We start from the raw sequence: 26,131 nt of genomic DNA, 5'->3' as shown, positions 1-26,131 counted from the left end.
TGTTGTCTGGCCTATTGGTCAACAACCAGGACAGGCCTGCTACCAGTCTGTGTCCCGGCCCAGTGGCCTGCCGTCAGCACAAGCCTCTTACCAGTCTGTGTCCTGGCCCAGTGGCCTGCCGTCAGCACTAGCTTCTTACCAGTCTGTGTCCCGGCCCAGTGGCCTGCCGTCAGCACAAGCCTCTTACCAGTCTGTGTCCCGGCCCAGTGGCCTGCATTCATCACTAGCCCACTACCAGTCTGTGTCCCGGGCCAGTGGCCTGCAGTCATCACAAGCCCGCTACCAGTCTGTGTCCCGGCCCAGTGGCCTGCATTCATCACTAGCCCGCTACCAGTCTGTGTCCCGGCCCAGTGGCCTGCATTCATCACTAGCCCGCTACCAGTCTGTGTCCCGGCCCAGTGGCCTGCCGTCAGCACAAGCCTCTTACCAGTCTGTGTACAAGCTTAGTTGCCTGCCATCAGCACAAGCCAGCTCACAGTCTGTGGATGAGTCCAGTGGCCTGCAGTTAGCACAATCTAGATACCAATCTGTGGTCTGGCCTAGTGGCCAAAAACCAGGACAGGACCACAACCAGTCTGTGGTCCATCACATTAGCCTGCAGTCAGCACAAGCCCGCTACCAGTCTGTGTTCCATAATACAGAATACAGACTTGTAACCTCAAGTGTCTACTAGAGAGGTATTTGATCCATGATGGTCTTTAGGATTTTTAATTTTTTGTGCTGCATTAGTGTGACCTAATTTTTGTTTGACATAATCTGCTTTGTTCTCTTATAACCCGTTTACACCTGGTGGTAAGATGAGTTTTGGTTGATCAGATCGAACAAGTGGATGATGTTAAATACAGGGTCTAAAATGTTTTGAGCTTGACCACTTTCAACATCTTCCAGAGGTAGCTGAATGCATTTGACTGGATTGCTTTCATAGTGTAAATGCTTGTGTGGTCAAATGCATTCAAACGGTCACAAAAGACTACCTACTGACCCAATGCATTAACATTATGGGAAGCATGCTAGCCAGCTTGAATTTAAACTTTGTTGGCTGAAGACCCAAGATGTTCTTACCATTCCTGATTTCTAACTTGCTCACTTTTCAACATGTTCTTGCAGCTGTCAAGGCAGAAACAAATCCTGCTGCTGTTTTTTGGGTCATCTCTGGTAATGTTCATGTGTGAATTGCATTAGCTTATTTTGTCGGACGGAAATTAGACGGAAAGATCTGAAAAAGCCTGTTCATTTACCCGCCCATTTTAACATAATCCACTTGAGGAAAGCTTTTTGTTTTTGTACAAACCACGCATAAACGTCATTTTCTCAACAGTACAACATTTTACATACATGCTGCTCACATATTGTAGAAGAGTTTAGCCATGAAAGTGTTACAAGTAACTGAAATAAGCACAAATGTCAGAACACCTCCAGGGCCCAGAGGGTTCAACCTAAGTGCAGTTTTATTTACATCAAATGTGAACAAATAAATGAGTTTCAGATATCTGCCTTGTAAACACTGTTTAATTAATGTCATTGACAAAAGAGCACCAGTCAGCATCTAAATCCTTTACTTTAGAATGGCAAGCGGCATGAATTGCTTAGATTTCCAAATGCATGCAGTCTTCCAACAACTGGCACTGCAGTGAAAGGGGTCAGAGTGCCCACCAGAATGCTAAAACATGAAAGAAATATATATATATTATTCCCCCATAATCCACACACATTTGAATTAGAAGAAAACATTGAAATTAAAAAGAAACAGATCATGAATCTTATTGGAGAGAATTTAATAAAACACATTAAACAAATACACTGAGTACAAAGTGAAATGATGGTAGTTCACTTGTGTTTTCCATATTCTTATCTCTGCAGAATAGCAATATTGTTTTGCTCATAGCTGTTTAGAAACCAGGACAAAGATCTCTCTGGTCCAAAGGAATCTGAAGACATCTCACATGCAGTGCGTTCATTGCAACAAAGGTGTCTTGACCAGGATCTTTTGGTAGCTTTTGAAGCCTAGTATGTACTTGAATGAAGAGACTTCTAACATTAGACTGAAGCTTTTTTTAAATACTTCATACATTCATTTTGGCTTCAGTTTGATTGCATTTAAATGGAGTTCAATGTCAATATCAATACTGTTATAAAAAAGAATAAATGAAATGGTGTAAACTCATCACACAGGATAAAAACCAAACTTAATTTCACAACACATTTTATGCTGCTGGCTCTCTCTTTATAACCTTGGGTTTAAGTTCCCTTGACTCTTGAGGCTGCCTTTGTATTTCATTGGTCCCCCCACCCCATACACACACACACACACACCCCATCATCTTGAACCCCTTAAGTTAAAACTACTGCAAAAGAAACTATGATCACATTTACGGTCAGCCATGACACTTCAGTGCCATTTACATTGATGCTGAGATGCAGAAAACAAACAAAATACTTCATCTACATTAATTAACATGACTATCACAGACTGAAACTGAGTATACGAGTTATTGAAGGAGGTTTCTACTGCGTTTGAAATGGCCCATAGGAGATGTCATCTCTATGGTCACATCCGATCTCCATATAAAGTGCGCTGCTTAAAACACAGTTACACAAGGCATATCATTTCAGATTTAAACAAAAAAAAATCCATATCCACACCACTTATGGCACCAGAACAATCATGTCAATACTATCCATAAGCTCGGCTTAGTAAACCGACGCACTTGGGGTCCAAGTTTTTACAAAATGTCAAGCAAACTGCATCTGACAATAGAAAGAATATGATAATAATACAAAATGTGGGTAATTAAGTTTACAAATTCAGTGTATCCGCATGTGAGCCCATTCAGGAACAAGTTGGAAACACTGCACAAATATTCCTGTGGATCTGAATTCACTTTGAAATTAAAAACTTGTAGAAATATTTCAGCCATGCTGTTAATAACTACAGAATATAGTTTGGCTTGTCCCTCAATTTGTAAAATCAAACAAAAGGTCTTTACAAAGGTCTTTAAAAATGCATTGTATCGTTTGAGAGTGTTTAAAAGCAAAAACGTGAACTTATTTTTGTATAAGCACCTACATGAATAATTTTATGAATAATATAAAAAACGTAATAAATAAAAATGTACATTTACATAAATTTAAATAAATTTAAATCTATAAATTGTCCTTTTAAGTGAGACTACTTTTATATGTTACCAAAACATTTCCAGACATGGAATTATGGGCTGAGTTTGTTTCATGTAAAAAGTCACGATAATGTACATTTTAACATTTATTCTGACCCTGTACAATTTCCCCATAGACTTACATTGCAAATGAATTACTATAAATACTTTTGTTTTGTTTTTTACAAACCGAGGGACAAAATAATTTCTGTGGTATTCTACCGCTTGCCACAGATGATGTCAATAGAGTTCACATTGCATTTAAAATTAAAATTAAACATTCCTTTAAAGTTGTTGGTAAGCTCTAATGTTTGACAGCAAACACCACAATTGGGATGTTTTTCTGATTTTTCAAAGCTATCAGCTCTCAGTTCACGAAAACATTCCATTAGCCATTGATTTATTACCGCTTTTAGGTGCAATCTGAATTTTTTGTTTAGTGCGTATTATTTAGCAGGTCATGTGATCTTGAATGAAGCATCCCAAGCTTGTATTAGGCTGCTAATTCATTTGAGTGTACACTGTTTTAAATTGTTTTTTAAAAATAGGCCTACTATTAATTTCCTTAGGGCAAAAATTTTTTTTTATGAAATAAAATCAATAAAAGCACCATTTAAACTGGGTCAACACTCTTTTTCTTCTCAAAGAATAAATGTAAACTGAAAAAAAAAAAATATATATATATATATATATATATATATATATATAGTACAATTAAAAAAAAAAAAAACATTAGTGGTGACATACTGTAAAATCATCTTAAGTATTCCAGAGAAAAATGACAGTCATTGCACTATTCTGTTTTTAGATGCACTACACAGCAATAACCTGCAGGGGCAGCAATAACACACCATTCATGAGCAGAACCAGGAGCAAAGCAGAGGCTGCAAATGAACCCAGAGGTGGGACGTCCGGTCCTTGAGCAGGCCAGGAACTAGTAGCACCTCCAGATGGCTCAATGTTAGCAGAGATGAAAATGTCCTTCATGGCCATCAAGAAAAACACATCATGATGTAAAAATAATAATATAAAAACAAAGCTCAAAGGACTGTCAGAACAATGGTGCCCTCTACATAAGCGTCCTCAGTCTCTCCTTAATCGATCAAGACTTTCGTATCGCAGAAGTTAAAAAAGAATGAAAGAGAAACGGAACTCTACCGGATAAAACTTGTAGGCGTATACAAGTACAGATTCTGAAAGACGAAAAGTGCAACTGATAAGGTTCGCTGTTTAATATTTGTTGTTTGGAGGAGTTCTCCACGGTTCTGTCTGTGTCGTACAGATAGAGGATGGAATGGCTGCGGGCTAGTCCTCGATGCATATAACATCGCTGGGTTTGCCTGATTTCAAATCAGGGGTGGCCACATCTCGCAGAGCATCACTGGACTTCTTCTCCAAGTAGCTGGTTGGTGCCGGAGGTCCGTTTGAGGACGCTAAGAAGAAAACAGCAGAATTATACTTCCATATATTAAACCTAGTTACTGCCTTTAGTTATTACTTTCTCAGTGGTCACCAGGTAAGTCTTAAGGCCCGTTCACACCAAGGACGATAACTATAAAGAGAACGATAAAGATATAGTTCTAAAAAATCGTTCTCAATATTAAAGAATAGCAGAGTTCACACCACAGCTTTAACGATAACGGCAACGATATAGTTGGAATCACTTTCAGAACGTTTTTATCCAGCTGATGAATAATAAAATATTGACAGCCAATCAGAATCCATCCTGCTGTAACAAGCCCGAGCATTTGAAGCGGCGGACAAGCACACGCTTAGAATAAACGATACCGTCCGCATAGACTGTAAAAAAAGATGGACGACGCCCCTTTGCTCTCTTCCATTGATGAGAACTGAAGCCGCCAGCGTCCCGATATGGCGCTGACATATTGGAACTTGAGTCTGCGCAGTAGCGATCTCGGGACCAGACCTGCGCAGTAGTGAGCAGGAAGTAAAGCCGCAAAATCAGCGCTCCGCCCTCACTCTCGCAGAATGCACTCAGGGAGAGTGGATGCTGCACACTTTTTTTTTTTCAGTCCTCCGAAGATCCCGAAAAAAATGTCCGTTGGTGCTTCAGTGACTACTTCGCTCAGAGAACCTGTCAATCACAGCTGTCAATCATGACGTTACACCACCGCATCACGTAACTAACTAAAAACCAACTTATTTTTGAAACAGACACTTGAACTTACATCAGCGTGATAAAAACGACAGCAAATGAAAGAAACCACCTTTGGAAAAAAGATATTTGAAGTGTAATTTAATTGTTTAGTTGGTCTCACGTCCCGTTGAAAAACACGGGGAGGCGGGACTTATGACCTATACTAGGACCAGTCACCGGGGGGCGATCGAGACGTTTTGGCTTCACTTTTCAGGGCTTGTGCGGCACGCTTGGTGTGGACGCTAATATCTTTATAGTTATTGTTCTTGGTGTGAATGGGCCTTTACTCTCAGACTGCTTGCCGAAAAAATGCCCAAAATCAGTGTCATTATAGAATTAGTTTTTATCTTTTTATTTTCATTTGTTTTAGTAATTTTGCTATGTGCTTACGTCATAATTTAAAAATCTCTATATAGCTTTTTAGTAATTTTAGTACTTCAACTTATTTCACATTTCACATTTTTATTTACCATTTTTCAGAATTATACGTATTTTAGTTTTTAAAGTTTTTCCTCCTAATATTTATATTTTATTTCATATATTTCATATTTTATAGCTTAATATTTAATAGTTTTAGTTTACATTAACAACATGGCTGTTAGCTGCATTTAGTACACAAAAATGGAAGGCACTTGTGAAAAACACAAGCTCCTATCAGATTTCTTGACTACAAGGTTACAAAATGTAATCTCAAGGAGTTCACTTGGTACTGGTAGTGAAGTAGATATTAATTTAGAGAAGTAAAAGGCATGTAAAAACAAGACTAACTGTGGCTGCTTGCTTTACATGTCGGTCAGGTGATCTCTTCCTTTTCAAGTAGGCGGTTCTTGGACAGAATATGCTGCAATAAGAATTCAAAGACATAAAAGTCTGGCTAAGGGAGACTAGATAAGTCTTAATGTTTAAAAAAAACGTTAGATGAATGATGTATAGATAATGTTTTTGTGCTAACGTATTGAAAACATTATTAACTCTTTCCCCGGCATTGACAGAATTTTCCTTCATTTTTGAGACAACGCTTCCCCTCCATTTACAAAATGTTCCGGCTTTCCGCGCTTTCACTGTTATGCGGTAGGGGACGCTATTATGCATCTTCTGAAAGAGTAAAGAATCTCCGGATCGAAACACAGGAATAAAAGGAGCATAAACAAGCGATTAAAGCATTGTAGTCTTTGGAATTTTTTTTTTCGTTTTGTTTAAAATGTTGCTGTTTTAATTAAACTTACAATTCAAGTGTTGATTAAAAAAAAGAATGCATGAAGCTAGAATGCATGAAGCTTTTGAATGCATGAAGCAACAACATATTCATTTCAAGACTAATGTAGGCCACTAACCACTGACGTACGGCCCCAGGGGCATCTGGCTGTAGTTCACCATCGCTGTGCCTCCAGGTCCACGGAACCCTCCGGCAAAACTGCTATTATACATCTGAGAACAGCTGAAAGAGCCCTGAGGGAAAGGCTAAGGGGAGATGAAACAGAACATTCTAATATAAAGGTTCATTCACATAAGGCCCATTTATTATTCATATTGTACGGACTACACATATGGCAAGAGACGTGTCACCTGCTGAGGTGGCGGCTCGTTGCCCCGGCTGGTGAGCCTGCTGAGGATGCCCCGCTCTGACATCTGGAGCCGGGCGGACACGGGTGGGACCCGCGAAAGCATGGAGGGCAACCGCGTCACGTCAGCCTTCATATCGCTTAACAGCTCCTCCAGCTGATTCAACACTGAAACAACACCAGTGAATATCAAAATAATAATAATAAAATAAAACTATCAAAGAAATTTACAGTTGGAGTTACAGAGTTTTATTCAGCAAGGATGCATTAAATTGATCAAAAATGACAGTAAAGACATTTATAATGTTACAAAAGATTTCTATTTTAAATAAATCACAATTTGAACCATTTTTCTATTCATCAAATAATGAAAATATTAGGTTTTTCATTGTCATTGCCCGAGTTCTTCATTAGTTGTCATGGTTTCTTATTAGTTGAGCGCCTGCTCCTTGTTCCTTTGATTACCTTCCGCTGTGTATTTATGCCTTCTGTCTTCCTCAATTCAGAGTCTCTCGTTAACATTATGTTGGTCGTGTAGTGCCTGAGTTCTCATCATGTTCATTAAAAGTATGATATTATCGCTCATTCTGCGTCACGCATCTTCCTAAGGGTTGCATTAACTACATGGCAACAAGTGACAATCAGCATATTAGAATGATTTCTGAAGGATCATGTGACACTGAAGATTGGGAGTAATGGCTGCTGAAAATTCAGCTTTGCCACCACAAGAAGACATTACATTTTAAAATGTGAAAAGATCTTTAATATTCAGTTGGATTTTGACCCAGTGTCACTGGTGTTGGGTATATCTGATGGACGCATTGTTTCATCTGCAAATAAGACATTGTATAATATTCTGTTTTTTTTAATATATTTTACTTAATTGGATCAGTGATAAATCTCTATTTCTTAAAGGTTGTCATAAGCTAATTTTTTAGTCGATTCCCCTGGAGCATCTTACCTATGTATTAAAAAAAACATGCCAGTTTTATAAAGTCTGGACCCCATATCTGGACTATTTGGAAACTCATATTTGCCCTAACATATTACAAGGAATTATATAACTCTCTGGACATTGAACCTTTGTCCTCTTCTGCATCTTTTTGAAATATGTTATTGTTTTGTTTTATTTTCTAATGTTTTATTATGGTGTAATCCTGTTTTATATCAAACCTGAGCTATTGGTGTTCCTTTATTTTATTTTATTGTATTTTTTGTGTTGTTTTTTTGTGATGTCTTGTTATATTTGTATTATAATGAAAATTCAAAAAACATAATTATAAATAAAAAAAATTAAACTGTAGTCTTGATGAGCATATTAAGAGACTTAATTCAAAAACATTAAAAATCTTACTGAACCCAAACTTTTGAACAGTAGTGTACATTTATTTTTTATTCGGTTTATAAAGCTTCCAAGCATCAGCGTGTTAATTTTATTTTTAGAATAACACCTTTGTGCAGCACAGCATTGGCTGGCTTGTTGCCAGCCAAGGACTCTTTGGAGAGGTGCTGATGGGACTCAGCCAGGCACTCCACCTCTGCGAAACGCGTGTTGAGGGCCATGGCAGGGTGACTGGGGTCCTGAGTCATATTCAGGTACGCTGCGCGCCGTAGCTGCTCCTCGATTACCAAAGCCTGCTCCAGGAGCTAAAACGTGAATGAAGAATACGTGAATATGATAGATTCTTTTTATTGAATTCAAATAAAACACATAATAACTTGTACCTTAAAACGTCTGGCGAGAAATTTATTTTTCATTTCTAAGTAGTTCCCTTTGTGCATTTCAGTCTTGAAAGGCTCATTGAGAATGGTGTACCGTGGGTCATTCTGAATGTCCTGCCAGCGGGCATAGCCATGTCTGAGAGTACCTGGTTAAGGATTACCTTATTCACTAAAAAGGTTTTACGCACAATTGCAATAAAGCACACAACCCAAAGTGGTAAAGATTTGTGTGTGTGTGTATTGAAAAACAGCACTTTAAAGAACACGTTGGGTGAGCTATTTTAAAAGACAAAAAAAAACGTTTCGGGTCAGTAAAAGTTTTTTAATTTTATTTATGTTTTATTCTTTCAATCAGCAAGAATGCATTAAATTGTTCAGTGACCGTAAAGATAATTATAATATTATATAAGATTACTATTTCATATCAATGTTGTTCTTTTGAACATTCTATTCATCAAAGAATGCTGAAAATGTTTCTTGAATTCCACAAAAATATTAAGCAGCTCAACCGTTTCTAACATTCATAGTAATAGGAATTGATTCTTGGAGCACAAAATCAGCATACTGTATAAGAATGATTTCTTAAGGATCATGTGACACTGAAAACTGGAGTAATGGCTGCTGAAAATTCAGCTTTTGTCATAACAGGAATAAATTACATTGATTTTAAAATAAATGAACAATTATAAATTTGTAACTGTTTTTAATATCTTTTTGATCAAATAAATGCAGCCTTTGAGCATTACACACCTTTCAAAAACAAAAAAATGGCAGTGTAAATGGCAGTTTCTTTTAAAATGCATTATTATAGCAATATCGAGACAGCTCAAAAGCTCTATGGAAAGAACAGGTAAGGATACGTTACGATGCCAGCCAGCAGCCAGTAGTCATGGCGACGGTGCCAGATGTCGTATATTTTGCCAGATGACACAGCTGCGCGTTCCTCGTTCTGCCAGAGTGTGTGTAATTCTGAACACACAAAAACAATCATGCACATCCATGCATTCTTTATCTCTGCAAAAATTCACATGGAATTCTGAATCCGCTGTCCACGAGACAGCAAATCAACACGACGTCAATAAGACTGCAACTCACCTGTGAATCCTCCATCTGCGATGTTGAACATGAACCGAGTCTTGACGCTGTTCTTGTCATCTCTGTGGCTCTCGTCTGTGTCGTCCCTCGCATCTTTCTCTCCATTCAATTGGTTCACAATTTGTTCTTCAGACTTTAAATCATCAGGAATGGCTGCAAAAAATAAAATACAAATTCAGCAAGCAGAAAAACTATATTTAGTTATTTATTTACCTTTATTTATGGGAAATATAAATTTATCAATAAATACAAACCAACATTTGGTCCCAGTCTATTGGGTCCCAATTTATACTTGGTCTGAATTTATTTCATTTTATTCTATTTTTAATTTTATTTATTTTCCAAATGTTGTCTATTTATTTTGGATGTCTGTATAATTTGTAATGCTAGAAAAATACAAAAATCACAAATCAGGGTTTAAAACAATATTCAGACATTTTGGTTGCAGGGTTTCACAAAAAGAAAAAAAAGAAAAAAAATGAATAGAACATAAAACAAGTAATATTTATTTTGACCTCCTGAGGGAGACAAACTATCTGAAGACACCTCTTTTTACTGACCATTGGTTGAAAAAAAAGTTTCAGGCCCTATTGTGTAGAAAGTGCACATTTTAAGATGCTAATTTGAGGATAAAATGGATCTGCAATCTCGGTGACCCCTTTTATTCTTTTTTTTTTTTTAGCATCATAAACAAATGCCACAAATACTGACCTGGTTTTTGCTCCTTTTCGTCTAATTTTACTGGGCTGGGTTTATTTTCCCCTCTCTCCGGAGAAGTTTCTTTCCCTTTACCGCAGTCTTAAATACACAAAATATTTAAATATTTTATTTATTGAGAGAAATGTTTCATAGAATCATTATATGCATGGTGAAGAATCCTTACCCAAAGGTGTCTGATTGGCTGACTGCTCACTGGGCTTAGTGGGCGGCTGTGCTTGATTGGACGATGACTCGGAAGGATCAGGAGGGGTGTCGTTCTTCTCGTTCTCTTCTATTCGTTTCTCCTCAGGACTGCCGCTCTTTGACTCTTCTCCCTCACTGGTCTTCTCTGGTGCAGGGGAGGGTTCTGGTATAACTGGCTGATGTGAGAAGAGATACATTTCAATAAAGACAAGTGAAATGAGAGATAGAGGAGATATTTCTTGATGACTTCAGTCTGACCTCAGGGTCCAGCGATTTGGTACTCTCTGGTTCTGTAATCTCCTTGTCTTCTTGAGAACCAGACACCGACTCCGTCTTATCTTTTTTGTTAAAAAAAACCGAAAAGCAAATATTACTGTCTAATTAACCACAAACCACCAGCATTTCATTATATAGAACACATACACTCTCACCCACCTGAAGGAACAGGTGTGCTGGGTTGAGTCGGAACCGGACTGGCAGGAACAGGCGTGTTGGGGTCCGATGAGACACTTTCAGTGAGTTTTTTCAGCTCCAATCCCACAGGAATCAAATCTGGTGTACTAAACTTCCCATTTACATGCTCAAACTCATGAACCTACATACACAACAAAAACAAAAACAAGAGCAAGAGAAAATGTAAGTAGTTTTCGTTTGTCAAATTTATTTAAAAATAAAATAAAATTTATTTTATTTTTAAATATGTATTTTATTTAAATTTTAAAGACCTGCTTAATTTGGATGCATATTTAATATGTATTGCTTGAAAAAAAAATCTGGGTTTTTAAGGGTATTTAAAAATAATTTGCTAACAATACATATTTATGCAGTTCATATACACTCCTGGGTGTCACAATCACGTTACTTTGGACTCGTTGTGTTTCGTCATCTTCTGCCTTTGTCACGAACACTGAATTATGTTCAGCTGTGAACTCAATCATCATCATCACCTGTATATTCTGTACTGTATGTTCGGTTCTCTGTCAGTTAAGTGTCTGGTGTTGTCTTTAGTGGATGTATTGTATGTTGCTATGGTCCTGTTTGGATTACCCGTTGGATTTATTAAAGGTGATATATTATGCCCCTTTTAACAAGATGTATTATAAATCTATGGTGTCCCCAGAATGTGTCTGTGAAATTTCAGCTCAAAAATACCCCCCAGATCATTTATTATAGCTTGACAAAGTTGCCCCTTTTTGGGTGTGACCAAAATTGCGCCGTTTTTGTGTGTGTCCCTTTAAATGCAAATGAGCTGCTGCTCCCCGCCTCTGTTCAGAAGAGGGCTGATCCTTTGTACAAGCTTCGGATACTCCGGTAATAACAAAAGCGAATTTCAGTCAAATCTCAGAAATAACCAGTAGCGTAGTGCAGCCTTACAGAGACACTCAGGAAGAGGTTGCAACTATTAGAAGCACCTGGATGTTTCTGAATGGTTAGTGGATACATTTATGTAGTTGTTGTAGAGTTACATTGATTCATCTCATCGACTTGCATGTACTGTCATGTTTAACTTTTACACAAGTTGACAGTTCCCTGAGGTCTTTATAAGACAGCTGTGATATTTTTTGGTCAAATAGTGTTCTGTGCTCGTCTGTGCAGCAACGACAGAACAGTTTGCATGCTTTGCTCCAACTTTTGCCATTGCGTTAGAACTGGTTACACTGTTATAAACCAAATGGCGCCGCCGTGGGTGGAAACATGCAGATTAAGGGGTGGAAATATTATAATAAGATCCCCTTTCTACGTCAGAAGGGGAGCGAAATCTGATCGGCTTATTTGACATGCTTGCAGAGAAAGGCTAGCCAAAACAACTGGGTTACTGGGTTGTCACTTTTCACATTTTCAGGGTTGGTAGATGCACAGGGGACCCAATTATAGCACTTAAACATGGAAAAAGTCAGATTTTCATGATATGTCCCCTTTATTACAATATTACCTTTTTGCCTTAATCTTAATCTTCGTGTGTGTTTATACAACCTAAATTTACATTAAATTACAACAGTTTAATGGGCTTAACCATTTTAATCACAAATCACTGGTCAGGAAATTAGCACAAATACTGTAGATAAAATAACTGCACGAACATTGTCTTGTTGAAAAATAACATCTGATCAATTGTGGGAAGCAAGCCATTCTGCAATATTCTCCTGTACTCCAAACCATTAAATGACTATTCACAGTGAAGTAGCTCACCAATACCAGCAGATAAAAAGGCTCCCACACAATGACACCTCTTCCTCCATGCTTCACTGTGGTAAAGATGCATTTATTATAATATTTCTCAGCAGATTTTTGAAGACACAGCTCTGTAGCATCACCATGCAACTCGTGTTTCATTGTGATTCATCACTCCACACACAATTTCCCATTATCTGCAAAAACTTCATTCTGCCTTTAATGTTTTTCTGAGACAGCAATGCCCAGAGGAAATACAAATACAAAATGAGATCATTAACATCTCAAATGTTTCTCTTAGACAAAAATGAGGTTAATTTAACATCAAAAGGAGACTTTTGCTTGAGTCTCCTGCTTCTCACACTTGTCTCCTGAGACAAAAACTCTAACACTCTCATATTGGTCTCCTTTAAAGTTTTAGAAGAGATCTCATCATCATCACACACTGCTCATATTTTTCTCCTTAGCTGGAGACTCTGCATCGCTCACATTTGTCTCATTTAAAGTTTCAGACAAGATCTCAACAACATCACACACTATGCTCATATTTTTCTCCTCAGCTAGAGAAACTGGAGCTCTCATATCTGTCTCTAAAAGTTTAGAAGAGACCTCAATATATCACACAATGTGCTCAGATTTTTCTCCTAAACTAAAGACCCCGGTGGTCTCATATTTGTCTCCTCCAAAGTTTCAGACAAAATCTCAATAATAACAATAATAATAATATGATGATAATAATAACACAAAAAGAGCAACCTTGGCAAGACAATAAAGAGATCTCCCATGTTACTCCTTTTTCTCAGAACTTTTTCATGTCTTTAGGAGAAACATCTGAGACACTGTTGATACTAAAATGAGAGATATTTGAGAATCACAACTAAGTCTCCTAAGCTTAAAAAGAGCTACATCTGAGCAATAAAATATTCCTATAATGGAGTCTTGAAAGAGATTGCAGCAAGACAATAAAGAGATGTTCTGTTTCTTCTACCACATTCTCAGTTTTTGCTCTTTTTCTCTCAAACATTCCTCGTCTCATTTGTGTCTACTTTTATTTATCCTAAGTAATTTTAGGAGAAACATCTGAGACATTGTTGATACTAAAATAAGAGATATACGAGAATCACAACTAAGTCTCATGAGCTTAAAAAGAGCAACCTCTGAGCAATACATTTTTCTATGGGTGGCTTTTTTAAGTAGTGCATTTGCTTAAATTTTGTTAATTTCCTGGCCAATAATTTGTGGTTAAGACAATTAAAAGCTTAGTGTTTAGCCATTTTGACCCATTTTGTTTTTTGCCCAGGAGTATATAATAATTCCATCAAAACAGTGCACATAAAATGCAGTAAGTAATTCATCACCTTCTTGCGCACCAGAGACATGACACCGATCCGGGTGAGAACGTGTTGGCGGGACAGGCCTTCCCTCGGGACCCCATCTGCAAATGTCTCTGCTCCATCTGCCCCCGGCTCACACAGGTGCCTCATGAACAGAGACACATAAGCCCTGAAAAACACACAAGAATAAAGACCAACGAATGAAAATGCAGAAAAAAATATGAACAGAGACCCAGAGACACACACATACCTGAACTCCTTTTCACTTTTCCCTCTCAGGTCACGGACCAGCCAGTGAGAGTTGAAGGCATCTTGTGGGGGCATTCCCCAGCGCATAATCGCATTCAGGAAGGCTTTCCGCTGCCGGGCGTTAAATCCCAATACCTAAAATCCCAAAGGTAAATAGCCAAAGCTTCACCTGATGAAAGGAATTACACAATACACTTTTCATAATATTGTAAGAAGATTCACCTCTATATTTCCACCAACTCTAGCCAGCAACGGCGGCAACGGTTTGTCCCGATCACTCTTCAACTGTCTGCGAGATTGTCTGCGTCCTCCTGGAGGAAAAGTAACTCATTTAGCTGACTGAAAGTCTCCAAGTACGTTGATGTCTGCCATCAAGCATTCACTACTGTCCAAAAATGTGGGGTCAGATTTGTATTTTTATGTTTTTGAAAGAAGTCTCTTATGCTCACCAAGGCTACATTTATTTAATCTATTGTGAAATTATTTATAAATAAAATAACAAATCATTTCTACTTATTACTATTTCTATTTTAATATATTTTAAAATGTATTCCTGTGATCATTACTCCAGTCTACAGTGTCACATGATCCTTCAGAAATCATTCTAATATGCTGATTTGGTGCTCAAGAAACAATTTTTATTATTATAAATGTTGAAAACAGTTGAGCTGCTTAATATTATATGGAAACCGAGATTTCCAAACTTTTTTCCGGGATTTTTTGATGAATAGAAAGTTAAAAAGAACAGCATTTATTTGAAATAGAAATCTTTTTGTAATGTTAGAAATATCTTAACTGTTACTTTTGATACATTTTATGCATCCTTGCTGAATAAAATTATTAATTTCTTTAAAAAAAAAAATCGTACTGATCCCAAACTTTTGAACAGAACTGTGTAAATTAGGACGCCTACCTTCAGGTCGTTCCTCAAAATCTTCATCCTCATCCTCGGACCCGACAGAGTACTCTGACTGATTATCTGAAAGATCATCCTGCCATTCTGAGAACAGGATTGAGACGGAAATTCTTGTACACATATATATGCAGTTTTATGCTGAGTTATAGCACTGTCAGCATCTATGTTTGGGTACCTTGATCCTCCTGAGAGGCGTCATTATAGTTGACCTGTTTGCGGATGCGTTTCCCTTTGCCCAGGTTCCTGGCCAGATCCTCCTGCTGCTGCTCGTAATGGTGCCTCAAGAGCTTCTCCCAGTAGTCTGGATCAACATTCTCTTCCTGCTTAATAATCTCCCTCTGGACCTCCTCCTGCAGGAACACCAACACAAATACAGATCATACATCACAGCCTCTTATTGACTTAAGTTAAGATAATTATAATTATTATAGATTAACAATAATCCTAAATATTTGGGATTTGTATATGAGATAATATAATTGTGTTTGTATTATTTAGTCCCTTAAGCTACATGAAGCCTTTCCTCCATAATACAGGTTTTTGGCACCATGGTACAGTGAAGGTATGGTTAATGGTACTTTGATAACAAGGTACCGAATGAATACCATATTCATATACCACGGTACTCCAAGGTAGAAAATCCACACAAATCTGTATATTTAGGACTTACTGTCTGCACTGTCATTTATCTCTTGCTGAAATCAAATTCCTTCGTTCAGACAGCGGTGTATATGTGGGTTGCTAAAGTAATGATGTTAGCATCAGCATGATCCCCAAAAACTTTCTCAAATTGATAGTAGCTGTCTGTCAGTGTGGAAAAGGATGGAAAACTGGACAATTTTCTATCATGACATCTCCCAATAGGTACATGAGAGAATAATTGACATTTTCCACATTCATGTCTAAAACTGCTGACTTTCTCACTTACTCACAATTGACTATTCACTACATAGAAAAAAAGCCAGAGAGAGTTCAAATGAGCGCATTCGAACATAGCTCCAAATACTGCGTACATTGTGTGACATTACATAGACATTTTGTTTATGTTTTTGAAAGAAGTTTCCTAAGACCTCGGCTACATTTATTTGATCAAAAATACAGTACAAACAGTAATATTGTGAAATATTATTACAATTTAAAAAATAAACTGTTCTTTTATTTTTTAATTATTGTTGTGATGGCAAAGCTGAATTCTTTGATGAATAGAAAGTTCAGAAGAACAGCATTTTTTTGAAACAGAAATCTTCTGTAACATTATAAATGTTTTACTGCCACTTTAGATCAATTGAATCCCTCCTTGTTAAATAGAAGTATTAAAAAAAACTGACCGGCAGTCAGGTCACAAAATAAAGAAAATGATTTACAATTACAACCCAATGTTTAATTGAAAAGAAAAATTATTTTAATAATAAAAAAAATTATGAAACAGGTGTAAACATCGTTTACACTGCATTGCAAATTTTTTGTCTTTTCAGACTGCAAAAAAAACAAAACAATTCAGAGTTGCCAAATAATCAGATTTTTTTTCCCCAGCAGGAACAATGCTGCTCCACATAATACTAAAACCATAAGCAAACCACAATCCAAGGGGCTTTTGTGAAAAAGCTGCAACTTGCAAAACTATGCCCTCTTGAGCATAGAAGAGTCAAATAAATAAAGCATTTCTAAGGTAGTCATTCTGAAAGGATGAGCTACCATTCATCTTTGATCCCTTGTTTAATAAAAAAGAGGCATGAGGAACAGACAGTAAAGCATCTGTATCTCACCTCTCCATCCTCCTCTCTCACCACATACTGAGCCACCTTAAATGAGCTCAGGTACTCGTTCATGTTCTGGATTTCTGTGTCTTCAGTGGCATCCTGACTACGATCCAGCAGTTTAGAGATGGCGTTATCGTCATAGTGTATCACACTACCCTCCTCTCCTTCTTTATTGTCTCCTGCTAAAAAAAGATTTAGGACGTCAACTACTGGAATCCATCAAATCCACAAACAAAGTGCAGAAGCATTTATCTTAAACCACTTCAGCTTACCCATCGTCCTGGCAGCTTCCACATCGTCTTTGAAAAGCTCCTCAGTGCCAAACTTGAGGATGTCGTCTAGTTCCTGTTTGGACATGGAGCCTGTCTTAGAGCCCAAGCCAGGACGCACCACCAGGTGGGTCAGCATCATCTTTCGCTTGGCCACCTGGGTAATACGTTCCTCTACGGATGCCCGAGTTACAAAGCGATAGATCATCACCTTTTTATTTTGCCCGATACGATGTGCCCTGCTGAATGCCTGCATGGACAAAGAGAATAGATGAAGACAAAGTGAAAGAAGAACACAAGCAAGAAAAACATAAGTGATAATTAAATAATGGAGAGCTATAGATAAACACGATTTCATAATATGTAATATATCAATATTATATGTTTAATATATACACACACACACACACACACACACACACACACACATATATATATATAGTTATTGTTATTTTCATATTGTCTAGCAGTAAACATTAAGCATCCAGATTAAACTGCCAATTTAAAAAATAAAATTATATATATACTATATATATTAATATACATATATATAAAATATCTCATATACATAAACATTTTTTTTTTTTTTATACAATTCATATATAAAAAAAATTATAATAGATCACTTTAGATAGCTTCAGTTTTTGCTAGTAGCTTGTAGTGCAGTTAAATACTTTTAATAGTATTTTAACTACACAGTTTACTTCCCCAGCACTGTTGTTTGCATTACCTGAATATCATTGTGTGGGTTCCAGTCAGAGTCATATATGATCACGGTGTCTGCGGTTGCCAGATTGATGCCCAATCCTCCAGCACGTGTAGAGAGCAGAAAACAGAACTGCTGAGCCCCGGGTGCTGCACACAGGGTGACACACAGTCAGTATGAGTGCCTTAGTATCCACTATCCCACACACGCACAGACATCACTGCAGGTTTACTGCCGGCATCCTCACCGTTAAATCGATCGATGGCCTCCTGTCGCAGCCCCCCTGTGATGCCCCCGTCAATACGCTCATATTTATACCCCTCAAACTCCAGGAAGTCCTCTAGCAAATCCAGCATCTTTGTCATCTGAGAGAGGGATCAACAGTGCAGGATAAGACACAAACAAAGATACCGTTATCCAACAAAGGGAAAAATGGCAGCATTAAGCACAATGTAAAGCAAACCTGGCTTGCCAGCTCATACTTAATTCCATCCATGCAAAATACAACAACAAGAGGGGACAGAAGTACGACACTCCCCTTTAATCAAGCTTAAAAGACCGAAGAAACAACTATAACATTAATATGTATGTTTATTCTCAAGCACTTAGAAAAGAAAAGGGTGGAAAAATGAAGTCTCATCGAGATAACCCCCCTTTACCTGTGCCATTCATCAAATTAATGGATGCATTGATTCCACAGGCAATTTAAAATGGGAGGGAAAAAAGTCAGAGGACTAAACAACAAAGCAGAGATAAATATAGGCTCCGCCTTTTCATTTGTCAACTCCATTTAAAAGATGAATGAGCTCCACTTTTATTTTCTATTCACAGTTTACCATCTAATTAATCTTCCATTGAAATAGAGGCAAGTCCGTATTCACATGGCATTTTGAGCTTCAAAAGAGGGAATAAATACCACACACTATACCTGAGAGAAGATAAGAACCCTGTGCCCTTCGTCTTTGAGTTTTTTTAGCATCTTCTGAAGCAGGGTGAGTTTCCCTGAGGATTTCACCAGGAGGTTACCATCGTAAGAACCGTTGGGTAAGACCGGAGCTTCCTGCATGCATAAAAATGAAGTATTTTAAACACTATTTTAACATAATGCCATATCTTATGCTGACCAATGCTGCATTTATTTGATGAAAAAATAACCCCAGAAATATCACATTAAATATGAAATATTACAATTTAAATTCTATTTCATTTACAATTTTTGATCCAACACATCATCCTTAGAAAATCATTCTCATATGTTGATTTGATGCTCACGAAACATTTCTTATTATTATCAATAAAATTATAATAACAGTAAATAATATAAAATAATACCATTTTTGTGGAAACCGTGATCTATTTTTTGTCATGATTCTTTGATGAATAGAACGTTTAAAAGAAAAAACAGCATTTATATCACATACAAATCTTTTGTAACATTTGATATTAACTTCTGATAGTAAAATAATTAATTTAAAGATCATATTTGATGACGTTTGCATCATTGATTCTGTTATTCTCCTGTTTATTACTGTGAAGCTGATTTGAATAATAGCACTATATAAATAAAGGTGACCTAAACAACTTTAATATGCCAGAACTTTTTGTCCTTGGACTTGACAATGTAATATAAGGCTAGTATTATGCATCAAATTCGCTTCAGACTCTAAGAAACAATACACTCCTGAACAAAAGCTTCACAGCCTTTAAATAGCTCTTATAAAACAGAAACTGTATTGCCATTACATGTGCTAAAAATAAACAACAGCAGTGGTATAAATTGGGGGCCTCCATATGTTCTCCTCCCCTCCCCTCCTCACCACTGCAGCCACTGGAAACAAGTAGGGATGGTTGCAGCATTTCTTCAAGTCCATCATGATGTTAAGAAGGGACACCTGGTTCCCTCCTCCCTTGGAATTCAATGCCTCAAAGTTACGTGTTAAAATGAACTTGTAGTATTTTCTGTGAGAGAAAAAATATTAAATGATCTTGCATGTGAAACAGGGGTATTATAGTTAATGGAAAAGTAAAACCATAATTTTTTTTTTTTTTTTTATGTATTACTTGAAATAAATGAACAATAATGGAAATAAATAAAAAACTTAAGCATTAGGAAGAGACAAACTATGACTGACTTCTGCATGGGGCTGAGCTCTACTCGCACTATGAGCTCGGTTTTTGCCGGCATGTTCTTAAACACATCTGCCTTCAGTCTTCTGAGCATGTGTGGCCCCAGCAGGTCATGTAGTTTTTTAATCTGGTCCTCTTTCGAGATGTCCGCAAACTCCTCCAGAAAGCCCTCCAGGTTACTGCGCACAGCAACATTTTCATTTGGATATAAGGGAAGATAGAATTGAAAATATGAAAAACATGTTCCATTATAAGCCCTGAGATTGCTCTGCGGGGGATCATTATTCTACGAGCGGATCTACAGTATGAATCACCAGGTGAATCATGCAGTCTGCAATCTTACTTGAAGCGCTCTGGGGTGAGAAAGTTGAGCAGGTGAAAAAGCTCTTCGAGATTGTTCTGCAAAGGGGTTCCGGTCAGGAGCAGCTTATAGTAGATTTTGTAGCCATTCAGAATTCTGAAAAACTGAGCGTTGATTTATTGATTATAATTTATTAAGTAACCTTAAAAATATCTAAAGCTTTACATTATAATATTACGATATAAAGTGGGGCACAAAAGTCAGAGACACTGAAAAATCTGCTATTCAAAATCTAATTTAAACCTGAAAATGTTTTAGTTTATATTACATAAATTTTTTAGGATTTTAAACAATGTACAACTAAGGTAAAATGAAAAATTTAAATATGCAATATGTAAACTGGTTATAAATCAAATATTTAATATTAGTAATAAAAAGATTATTTTTATTTTACATTTTACAATTGTTATGACTATGATGATGTCAGCAAAGCAAATGTAAATCTTTCCTTGAATTCTGTACCTTTGACTGGTTATTCTTCAGTCGATGGGCTTCATCCACAACCAGACATGCCCAGGTAATAGAGCCAAGTATGGCCTGATCAATGGTGATCAGTTCATATGATGTCAGCAGGACATGAAACTTTATCGGCGTGTCCTTCTGTGATGGAAAAGTGCGATATAACAACTGACTCTGATCAGAAACAATGCATCTCTAAATTAAACCTTTCAGAAGCTAGGATACTTTGTAAATTGTTTGGATGCTGAAAAATGTACTCAGGTACCAGTAAAAATCATCTTTGAATTTTGTGAACAAAAAAGTGTTTTGGTGCCAAATATTGTTTTGTTTGGAACATGGTAAAAAGCATTAGAATGTTTCACTGTGAATTAATTATAACATCGGGTTGACGTTAATAACAATATTCTCTCACCTTCATGCGAAAAACCTTGCGACCCGATTTGACGGCGCTGTCCTCGAAGGTAAATTCATTCTCGCGTATGACGGCCCTGCTGTCTTTGTCCCCGGTGTAAGTCACCACGTAGAAATCCGGAGCCCACATCTCGAACTCTCTCTCCCAGTTGATGATGGTGGAGAGTGGCGCACTGACCAGAAACGGCCCTTTGGAGTGACCCTGAAACAAGCAACTCAGTTACACTCTGTTTCCTTCCACTCTCAAGTGCATCTGAAAGAAAGTTCAAGTGGCGCCCAGACCTCTTTGTAGAGTGAGTACAGGAACACTATAGTCTGCACAGTCTTGCCAAGGCCCATTTCATCAGCCAAGATTGTGTCGGTTCCTTGGGCCCAAGAGAAGCGCAACCAGTTCAGGCCTTCCAGCTGGTATGGGTGCAAAGTTCCCCCTGTGTCATCGATGTACCATGTCTGCTGTTCAAACTTGATGGTGGGCTGTGTCCAATGACATATACATTTGGGAGGGAGTGATAATGGGATTCAATCTACGCAAAAAAAGTGAAAACTGAAAAAGTAGCAAAAATACATTAAGCAAAATAGCAACTCACATCCACAACTGGAGTGTCTGGTGGAGGTTCTCTCCTCTTCCCTTCCTCTTTGAGTCTCTTTCCCTTTCTAAACAGCAGGGGGTGATAACTTTCACCGAGCACCTGATTCCTGGAAAAAGTGTGAGTGTAAGTGCTTTTCACACATAGCGTTCCATTACTTTATTTTTTAAGTATTAGAGGCATAAAAAAATATATATATATAAAATAATGATTGTGAGAAGTTTATCGTATTAGATATAGATAAAATATGATTTAACATAAAGTGAACCTAGCATAAACAGTTTAGTTTTAAACACATCAAATATCTGTATTTCTGCCTTTTGTCTTTCAACCATGTCATAATTTTGACCTATTTAACTGATATGTAGTTTACAGTATAAAAAACGAAAAATGTATTTGTATTGTTATTGTAGTAAAAAAAAAAGAACTAATTCTAAATAGCAAAACTACCATTAAAATATAACACATTAATATTTGAATTAAAAAATATATACTATGAAATACTTTCTAGAGCATGACCAGTAAACAAGTAAATTTTTCCATTCATTATAGTTTTTACTACATTTCTAAAGTTCAACCATTCAACCAAAGTTATTGTAATAATATTCAGTTACAGGTATAAACTTTGTTTTGCCAATATATGTTTGTTTTTTAACTCTCAAAGTGATGGTAGCTATAGGGGTGGTGGCGCAATGGATAAGACACATGCCTTTGGTGTGAGAGACCCGGGTTCGAATCCACTGTGAGACACCAATGTGTCCCTGAGCAAGACACTTAACCCCTAGTTGCTCCAGAGGCGTGCGACCTCTGACATATATAGCAATTGTAAGTCGCTTTGGATAGAAGCGTCAGCTAAATGAATAAATAAATAAATAAAAATAAATAAAATAAAATTAACTTGCATTATATGAATCACCAAGGACCACAGTTTCAGCTAAAAATATTCTTTACTGTTCCACTTAATAAAAAACATTATAAATATAAAATATTTCGCTTGAATTTCTAAGGCTGATGATTAAGAGCTTCAGGCCATACAATATTTAGTACCCTCTTCAGGAAAGTTCTACATTCATGTTGACGTACCATCTAAATCTACATACAAACTTGAAACGGCTTACCTGTGGTCCCAGTAGGCTTGTTTAAAGCTGTCATAATCTGGGACAATGAAGTCATCAGTCTCCCAGGTGCACTGGTCATATGGCAAATCTCTCCACTTGATCAGGTAGTGTACATCTCCATCCTTATCAAAACTTCAACATACACAACACAGTCTTAAAGCATTTAAATAAATCTGAATTTTCAGCAAGAAAAGCAGAGTAGCTTTAGCACAAGTGACTGTGGCCCACCGTACCTGTGGTTGTGAATCCGGTGAATGATCATCCATTCCGGCTTGATGCCGTAGCGGTAGAATTGTTCCTCCATGGCTGCATACTGAGGGTCTTTGCTCCTCCTCTTCTCGTTGTTAAGCTCCTCCTCCCCAGAGCCATAGTCGTACGGTGGCGGTTCGTCCATGTCGTTCTTCCGCTGGTAGTTACGGTACATTACCGTGTGATATAGCTCCAACTGCATCAAGGGAAAGAACTTAAGCTGAGATACAGGAACAAGCCAAAAGAGCATTCATGATTTAATTAACGTTGGCTCTGCTGAGGTAATGTGGGAATCCCACCTGAAGTTCGCTGACCCAGGAGCAGTGCCAGTAGGACAGGCCAGCCCATTTCACAAACAGCTGCCTCTCTGGACGGCCCTTCAATGGTATTTTGGCCAAACCATCCACCTTCTCTCCATCCTGCCCAGGGGGAACCTCAGGTGGTAGAGGAGGATCGCCCCACGCCCAGTGCAGAATCTTCTGGACTTTCCCTTTTAGCGGTGGGCACTAGGGGAAATGTGGATGAGGAATATTGTTCAACTGCAAACAATGTTCAAAACAATTTCTATATTTACTTGCGGTTTGTGTTTCATTCAAGCATATCAAAAAAAAAAATATATATATATATATATATATACATAAACATTTGTGAAGTCATACTTATGCAGTTTTTTTTTACATTCTATTCATCAAAGAATCCTGAAAAAATGTATCATGGTTTCCACAAAAATATTAAGCAGCACAACTCTTTTCAACACTGATAAGAAATGTTTCTTGATCACCAAATCCGCATATTAAAATCAAGAAGAATATTTGTGACACTGAAGACTGAAGAGTAATAGCTGCTGAAAAAATTAAAATATTAAAATAGATAATAGTTATTTTACATTGTAATAATATTTTTTAATTTAGCTATTTTTGAGGGCACATGAATACATTTTTTTTTTAAATAGTAATAATAATGGTGTGCACAGATAAATAATTTCTAATAAACATAAAAAAATAAATATTTTTAATTGATGGTGACTTTTATGTTTGATATCATGAAAATGGACACTTTTAAAAACCTTATCATGAAATATATCACACATATCATCTTCAGAGCAAGTTTTATTTTCAGCTACTCGAGAGACTGCGATTTGTCTCAGAGAAAATGATTGCTTTGCAACTGCATTGACCTGAACTGATCCATGCATCCGTTTCTCACCATGCATCGTGGACACAGCCACTCTCCATTGGGAATCTCAGGAAGAGGTGGGTTGAGACAGTGGATGTGGTAAGAGGAAGGGCAGGTATCACAGCACAGCAGCTCTCCTCCATCTTTACACACTCTGCAGAACTCCATGTGGTCATCTTCCTCCTCACCTGCAACCTCGTCTTCCTCCTCCTCGTCATCTTTGGCCTCCCACTGAATGCCTTCTTTTTCCTGAGAGATGAGGTGGTAAACTGTCAATTCAAATAGCACAGGTTCTGTGGCCTTGAATATACTAGAATGTATTGTTTTGCATGTGTGTGCTTGTTGTTAAGCAGGAAGCTATTTCCTCACGCAGTGGGGACAGCTCCATTTGCCTTCTGGGGCTTTCTCCAGTTCTGGATCCAGACACACCAGGTGATATGCTCTCGGACAGGTGTCACATAGAATGATCTCTCCTCCCTGCTGACAAACCTCACAGTAGTCTTGATGGTCTGTCTCGTAGCCATCTCCATCCTCTCCTACACGAATACAGTTTAATGAGAAACCTGTTATTGTTTTATGGAACATAAGTATTGTGCAATTTCAACACATAATACTTTATAATTTTAAAAACAATATTTCAGTACAACAATGATTCTGTCATTAAGACACTACTGCTCAAGTTTGGGGTCAGTAAGACTTTTTTTGAAAGAAAGAAATGATTAGTTTTATTCAGCAAGGAAGGATTGAATCAAAGTAGATCAAAAGTGGCAGTAAATACAAAATGTCTACAAAAGATTTCTAATTAAAATCAGTTCTGTTCTTTTGAACTTTCTTTCCCTATAGTCCGGTCACTACGACGTACGTCGTGGTGAACGACGAATAGGAATCTCGCTAGAGAGGCCAATCTACTTCGAGTGAAACTAAAACAAGCCAATACACATTGGCGTGCAATCATTTGCATCAGCTGCGCAGCCTCGCAGCGCGGGTATTTAACGAGCAGCTGGTGTGATTGCACTTCAGCTTTTTGCTTCGGAGCCAAGCACTTCGATGCGTTCTACACAGAGTGACTTCAAAGACGAGCCTTTTCGGACCTCTCCTTCCCGGTGCGGGCGTTACAGCACGGCAGCGCGAGCAGTCTTCTTTCTTTCTCTCTTCTTTTTTCTCTGTCTTTTTTGTTTTGTTTTGCATACTGAGCAAACAAAAAAGCTGTTATAACAGCTGGTAAGGTGCGCCATTATAGCGCTCAAAAGCTGTTCTTACAGCTGGTAAGAGCCAGCAAGAGAGAGAGACAGTGCACAGACAGGTGCACATTCCTGTCTGTGTTCGCAGTGACTGTTCCCCTGCGTGTTTCAGCACCAGTGAGAGCAGTCCCTAAAAGAGCTTACACAGATAGACAGCGTCTTTTTAAAGATGACTTTCTATCTGTGTGTTTTTTGGATGCGTTGCCTCGTGTGTCTGGGCATTAAACACGCTAAGGCGGCGTTTGTGGATGAGTCATGTACCCATTGTGGGAAGATGACCATCGCGGAGCTGCGGTCGAGACTCACGTTCCTGCAAAGGGGCGGAGTCCCCGTGCCTCTGCCTCGATCAAATCCTCCTCAGAGGGTTGCTTCGGGCAGTGACACGGGTGACCTGAGGATTA

The 26,131-nt window shown here is 37.8% G+C and overlaps 1 protein-coding gene across 2 annotated transcripts in view; it reads right to left on the bottom strand.

Moving 5' to 3' along the window:
• Positions 1 to 1,758: 1,758 nt before the first annotated feature.
• Positions 1,759 to 26,131, bottom strand: part of chd5 (chromodomain helicase DNA binding protein 5) — a 45,896-nt gene continuing 21,523 nt past the window's right edge. Inside the window, exons 8-40 of one of the 2 annotated variants that reach the window (XM_082154990.1) lie at positions 24,859 to 25,025; positions 24,520 to 24,738; positions 23,613 to 23,819; positions 23,298 to 23,509; positions 23,065 to 23,196; positions 21,947 to 22,055; positions 21,642 to 21,833; positions 21,361 to 21,561; positions 20,952 to 21,089; positions 20,472 to 20,593; positions 20,134 to 20,307; positions 19,819 to 19,960; positions 18,930 to 19,061; positions 18,249 to 18,366; positions 18,026 to 18,150; positions 17,299 to 17,545; positions 17,033 to 17,205; positions 15,442 to 15,616; positions 15,264 to 15,329; positions 14,573 to 14,661; positions 14,352 to 14,485; positions 14,126 to 14,270; positions 11,031 to 11,190; positions 10,854 to 10,933; positions 10,576 to 10,771; positions 10,404 to 10,490; positions 9,693 to 9,845; positions 9,458 to 9,566; positions 8,601 to 8,733; positions 8,327 to 8,522; positions 6,880 to 7,043; positions 6,648 to 6,774; positions 1,759 to 4,588 (exon numbers count right to left, since the gene is read on the bottom strand). In XM_082154990.1, the coding sequence (XP_082011116.1) occupies positions 4,461 to 4,588; positions 6,648 to 6,774; positions 6,880 to 7,043; positions 8,327 to 8,522; positions 8,601 to 8,733; positions 9,458 to 9,566; positions 9,693 to 9,845; positions 10,404 to 10,490; positions 10,576 to 10,771; positions 10,854 to 10,933; positions 11,031 to 11,190; positions 14,126 to 14,270; positions 14,352 to 14,485; positions 14,573 to 14,661; positions 15,264 to 15,329; positions 15,442 to 15,616; positions 17,033 to 17,205; positions 17,299 to 17,545; positions 18,026 to 18,150; positions 18,249 to 18,366; positions 18,930 to 19,061; positions 19,819 to 19,960; positions 20,134 to 20,307; positions 20,472 to 20,593; positions 20,952 to 21,089; positions 21,361 to 21,561; positions 21,642 to 21,833; positions 21,947 to 22,055; positions 23,065 to 23,196; positions 23,298 to 23,509; positions 23,613 to 23,819; positions 24,520 to 24,738; positions 24,859 to 25,025 (4,952 nt within the window). In that variant the 3' untranslated portion in view covers positions 1,759 to 4,460. Of the gene's footprint in view, positions 4,589 to 6,647; positions 6,775 to 6,879; positions 7,044 to 8,326; positions 8,523 to 8,600; positions 8,734 to 9,457; positions 9,567 to 9,692; positions 9,846 to 10,403; positions 10,491 to 10,575; positions 10,772 to 10,853; positions 10,934 to 11,030; positions 11,191 to 14,125; positions 14,271 to 14,351; positions 14,486 to 14,572; positions 14,662 to 15,263; positions 15,351 to 15,441; positions 15,617 to 17,032; positions 17,206 to 17,298; positions 17,546 to 18,025; positions 18,151 to 18,248; positions 18,367 to 18,929; positions 19,062 to 19,818; positions 19,961 to 20,133; positions 20,308 to 20,471; positions 20,594 to 20,951; positions 21,090 to 21,360; positions 21,562 to 21,641; positions 21,834 to 21,946; positions 22,056 to 23,064; positions 23,197 to 23,297; positions 23,510 to 23,612; positions 23,820 to 24,519; positions 24,739 to 24,858; positions 25,026 to 26,131 lie in introns of both variants that reach the window. The other variant, XM_082154989.1, reaches the window with a different exon arrangement.

Source organism: Leuciscus leuciscus (assembly GCF_965113295.1).
Source record: "Leuciscus leuciscus genome assembly, chromosome: 23".
Classification (NCBI taxonomy): Eukaryota; Metazoa; Chordata; class Actinopteri; order Cypriniformes; family Leuciscidae; genus Leuciscus; species Leuciscus leuciscus.
The sequence above is the reverse complement of the archived record's forward strand: the minus strand, read 5'-3'. Positions and strand labels throughout refer to the sequence as shown.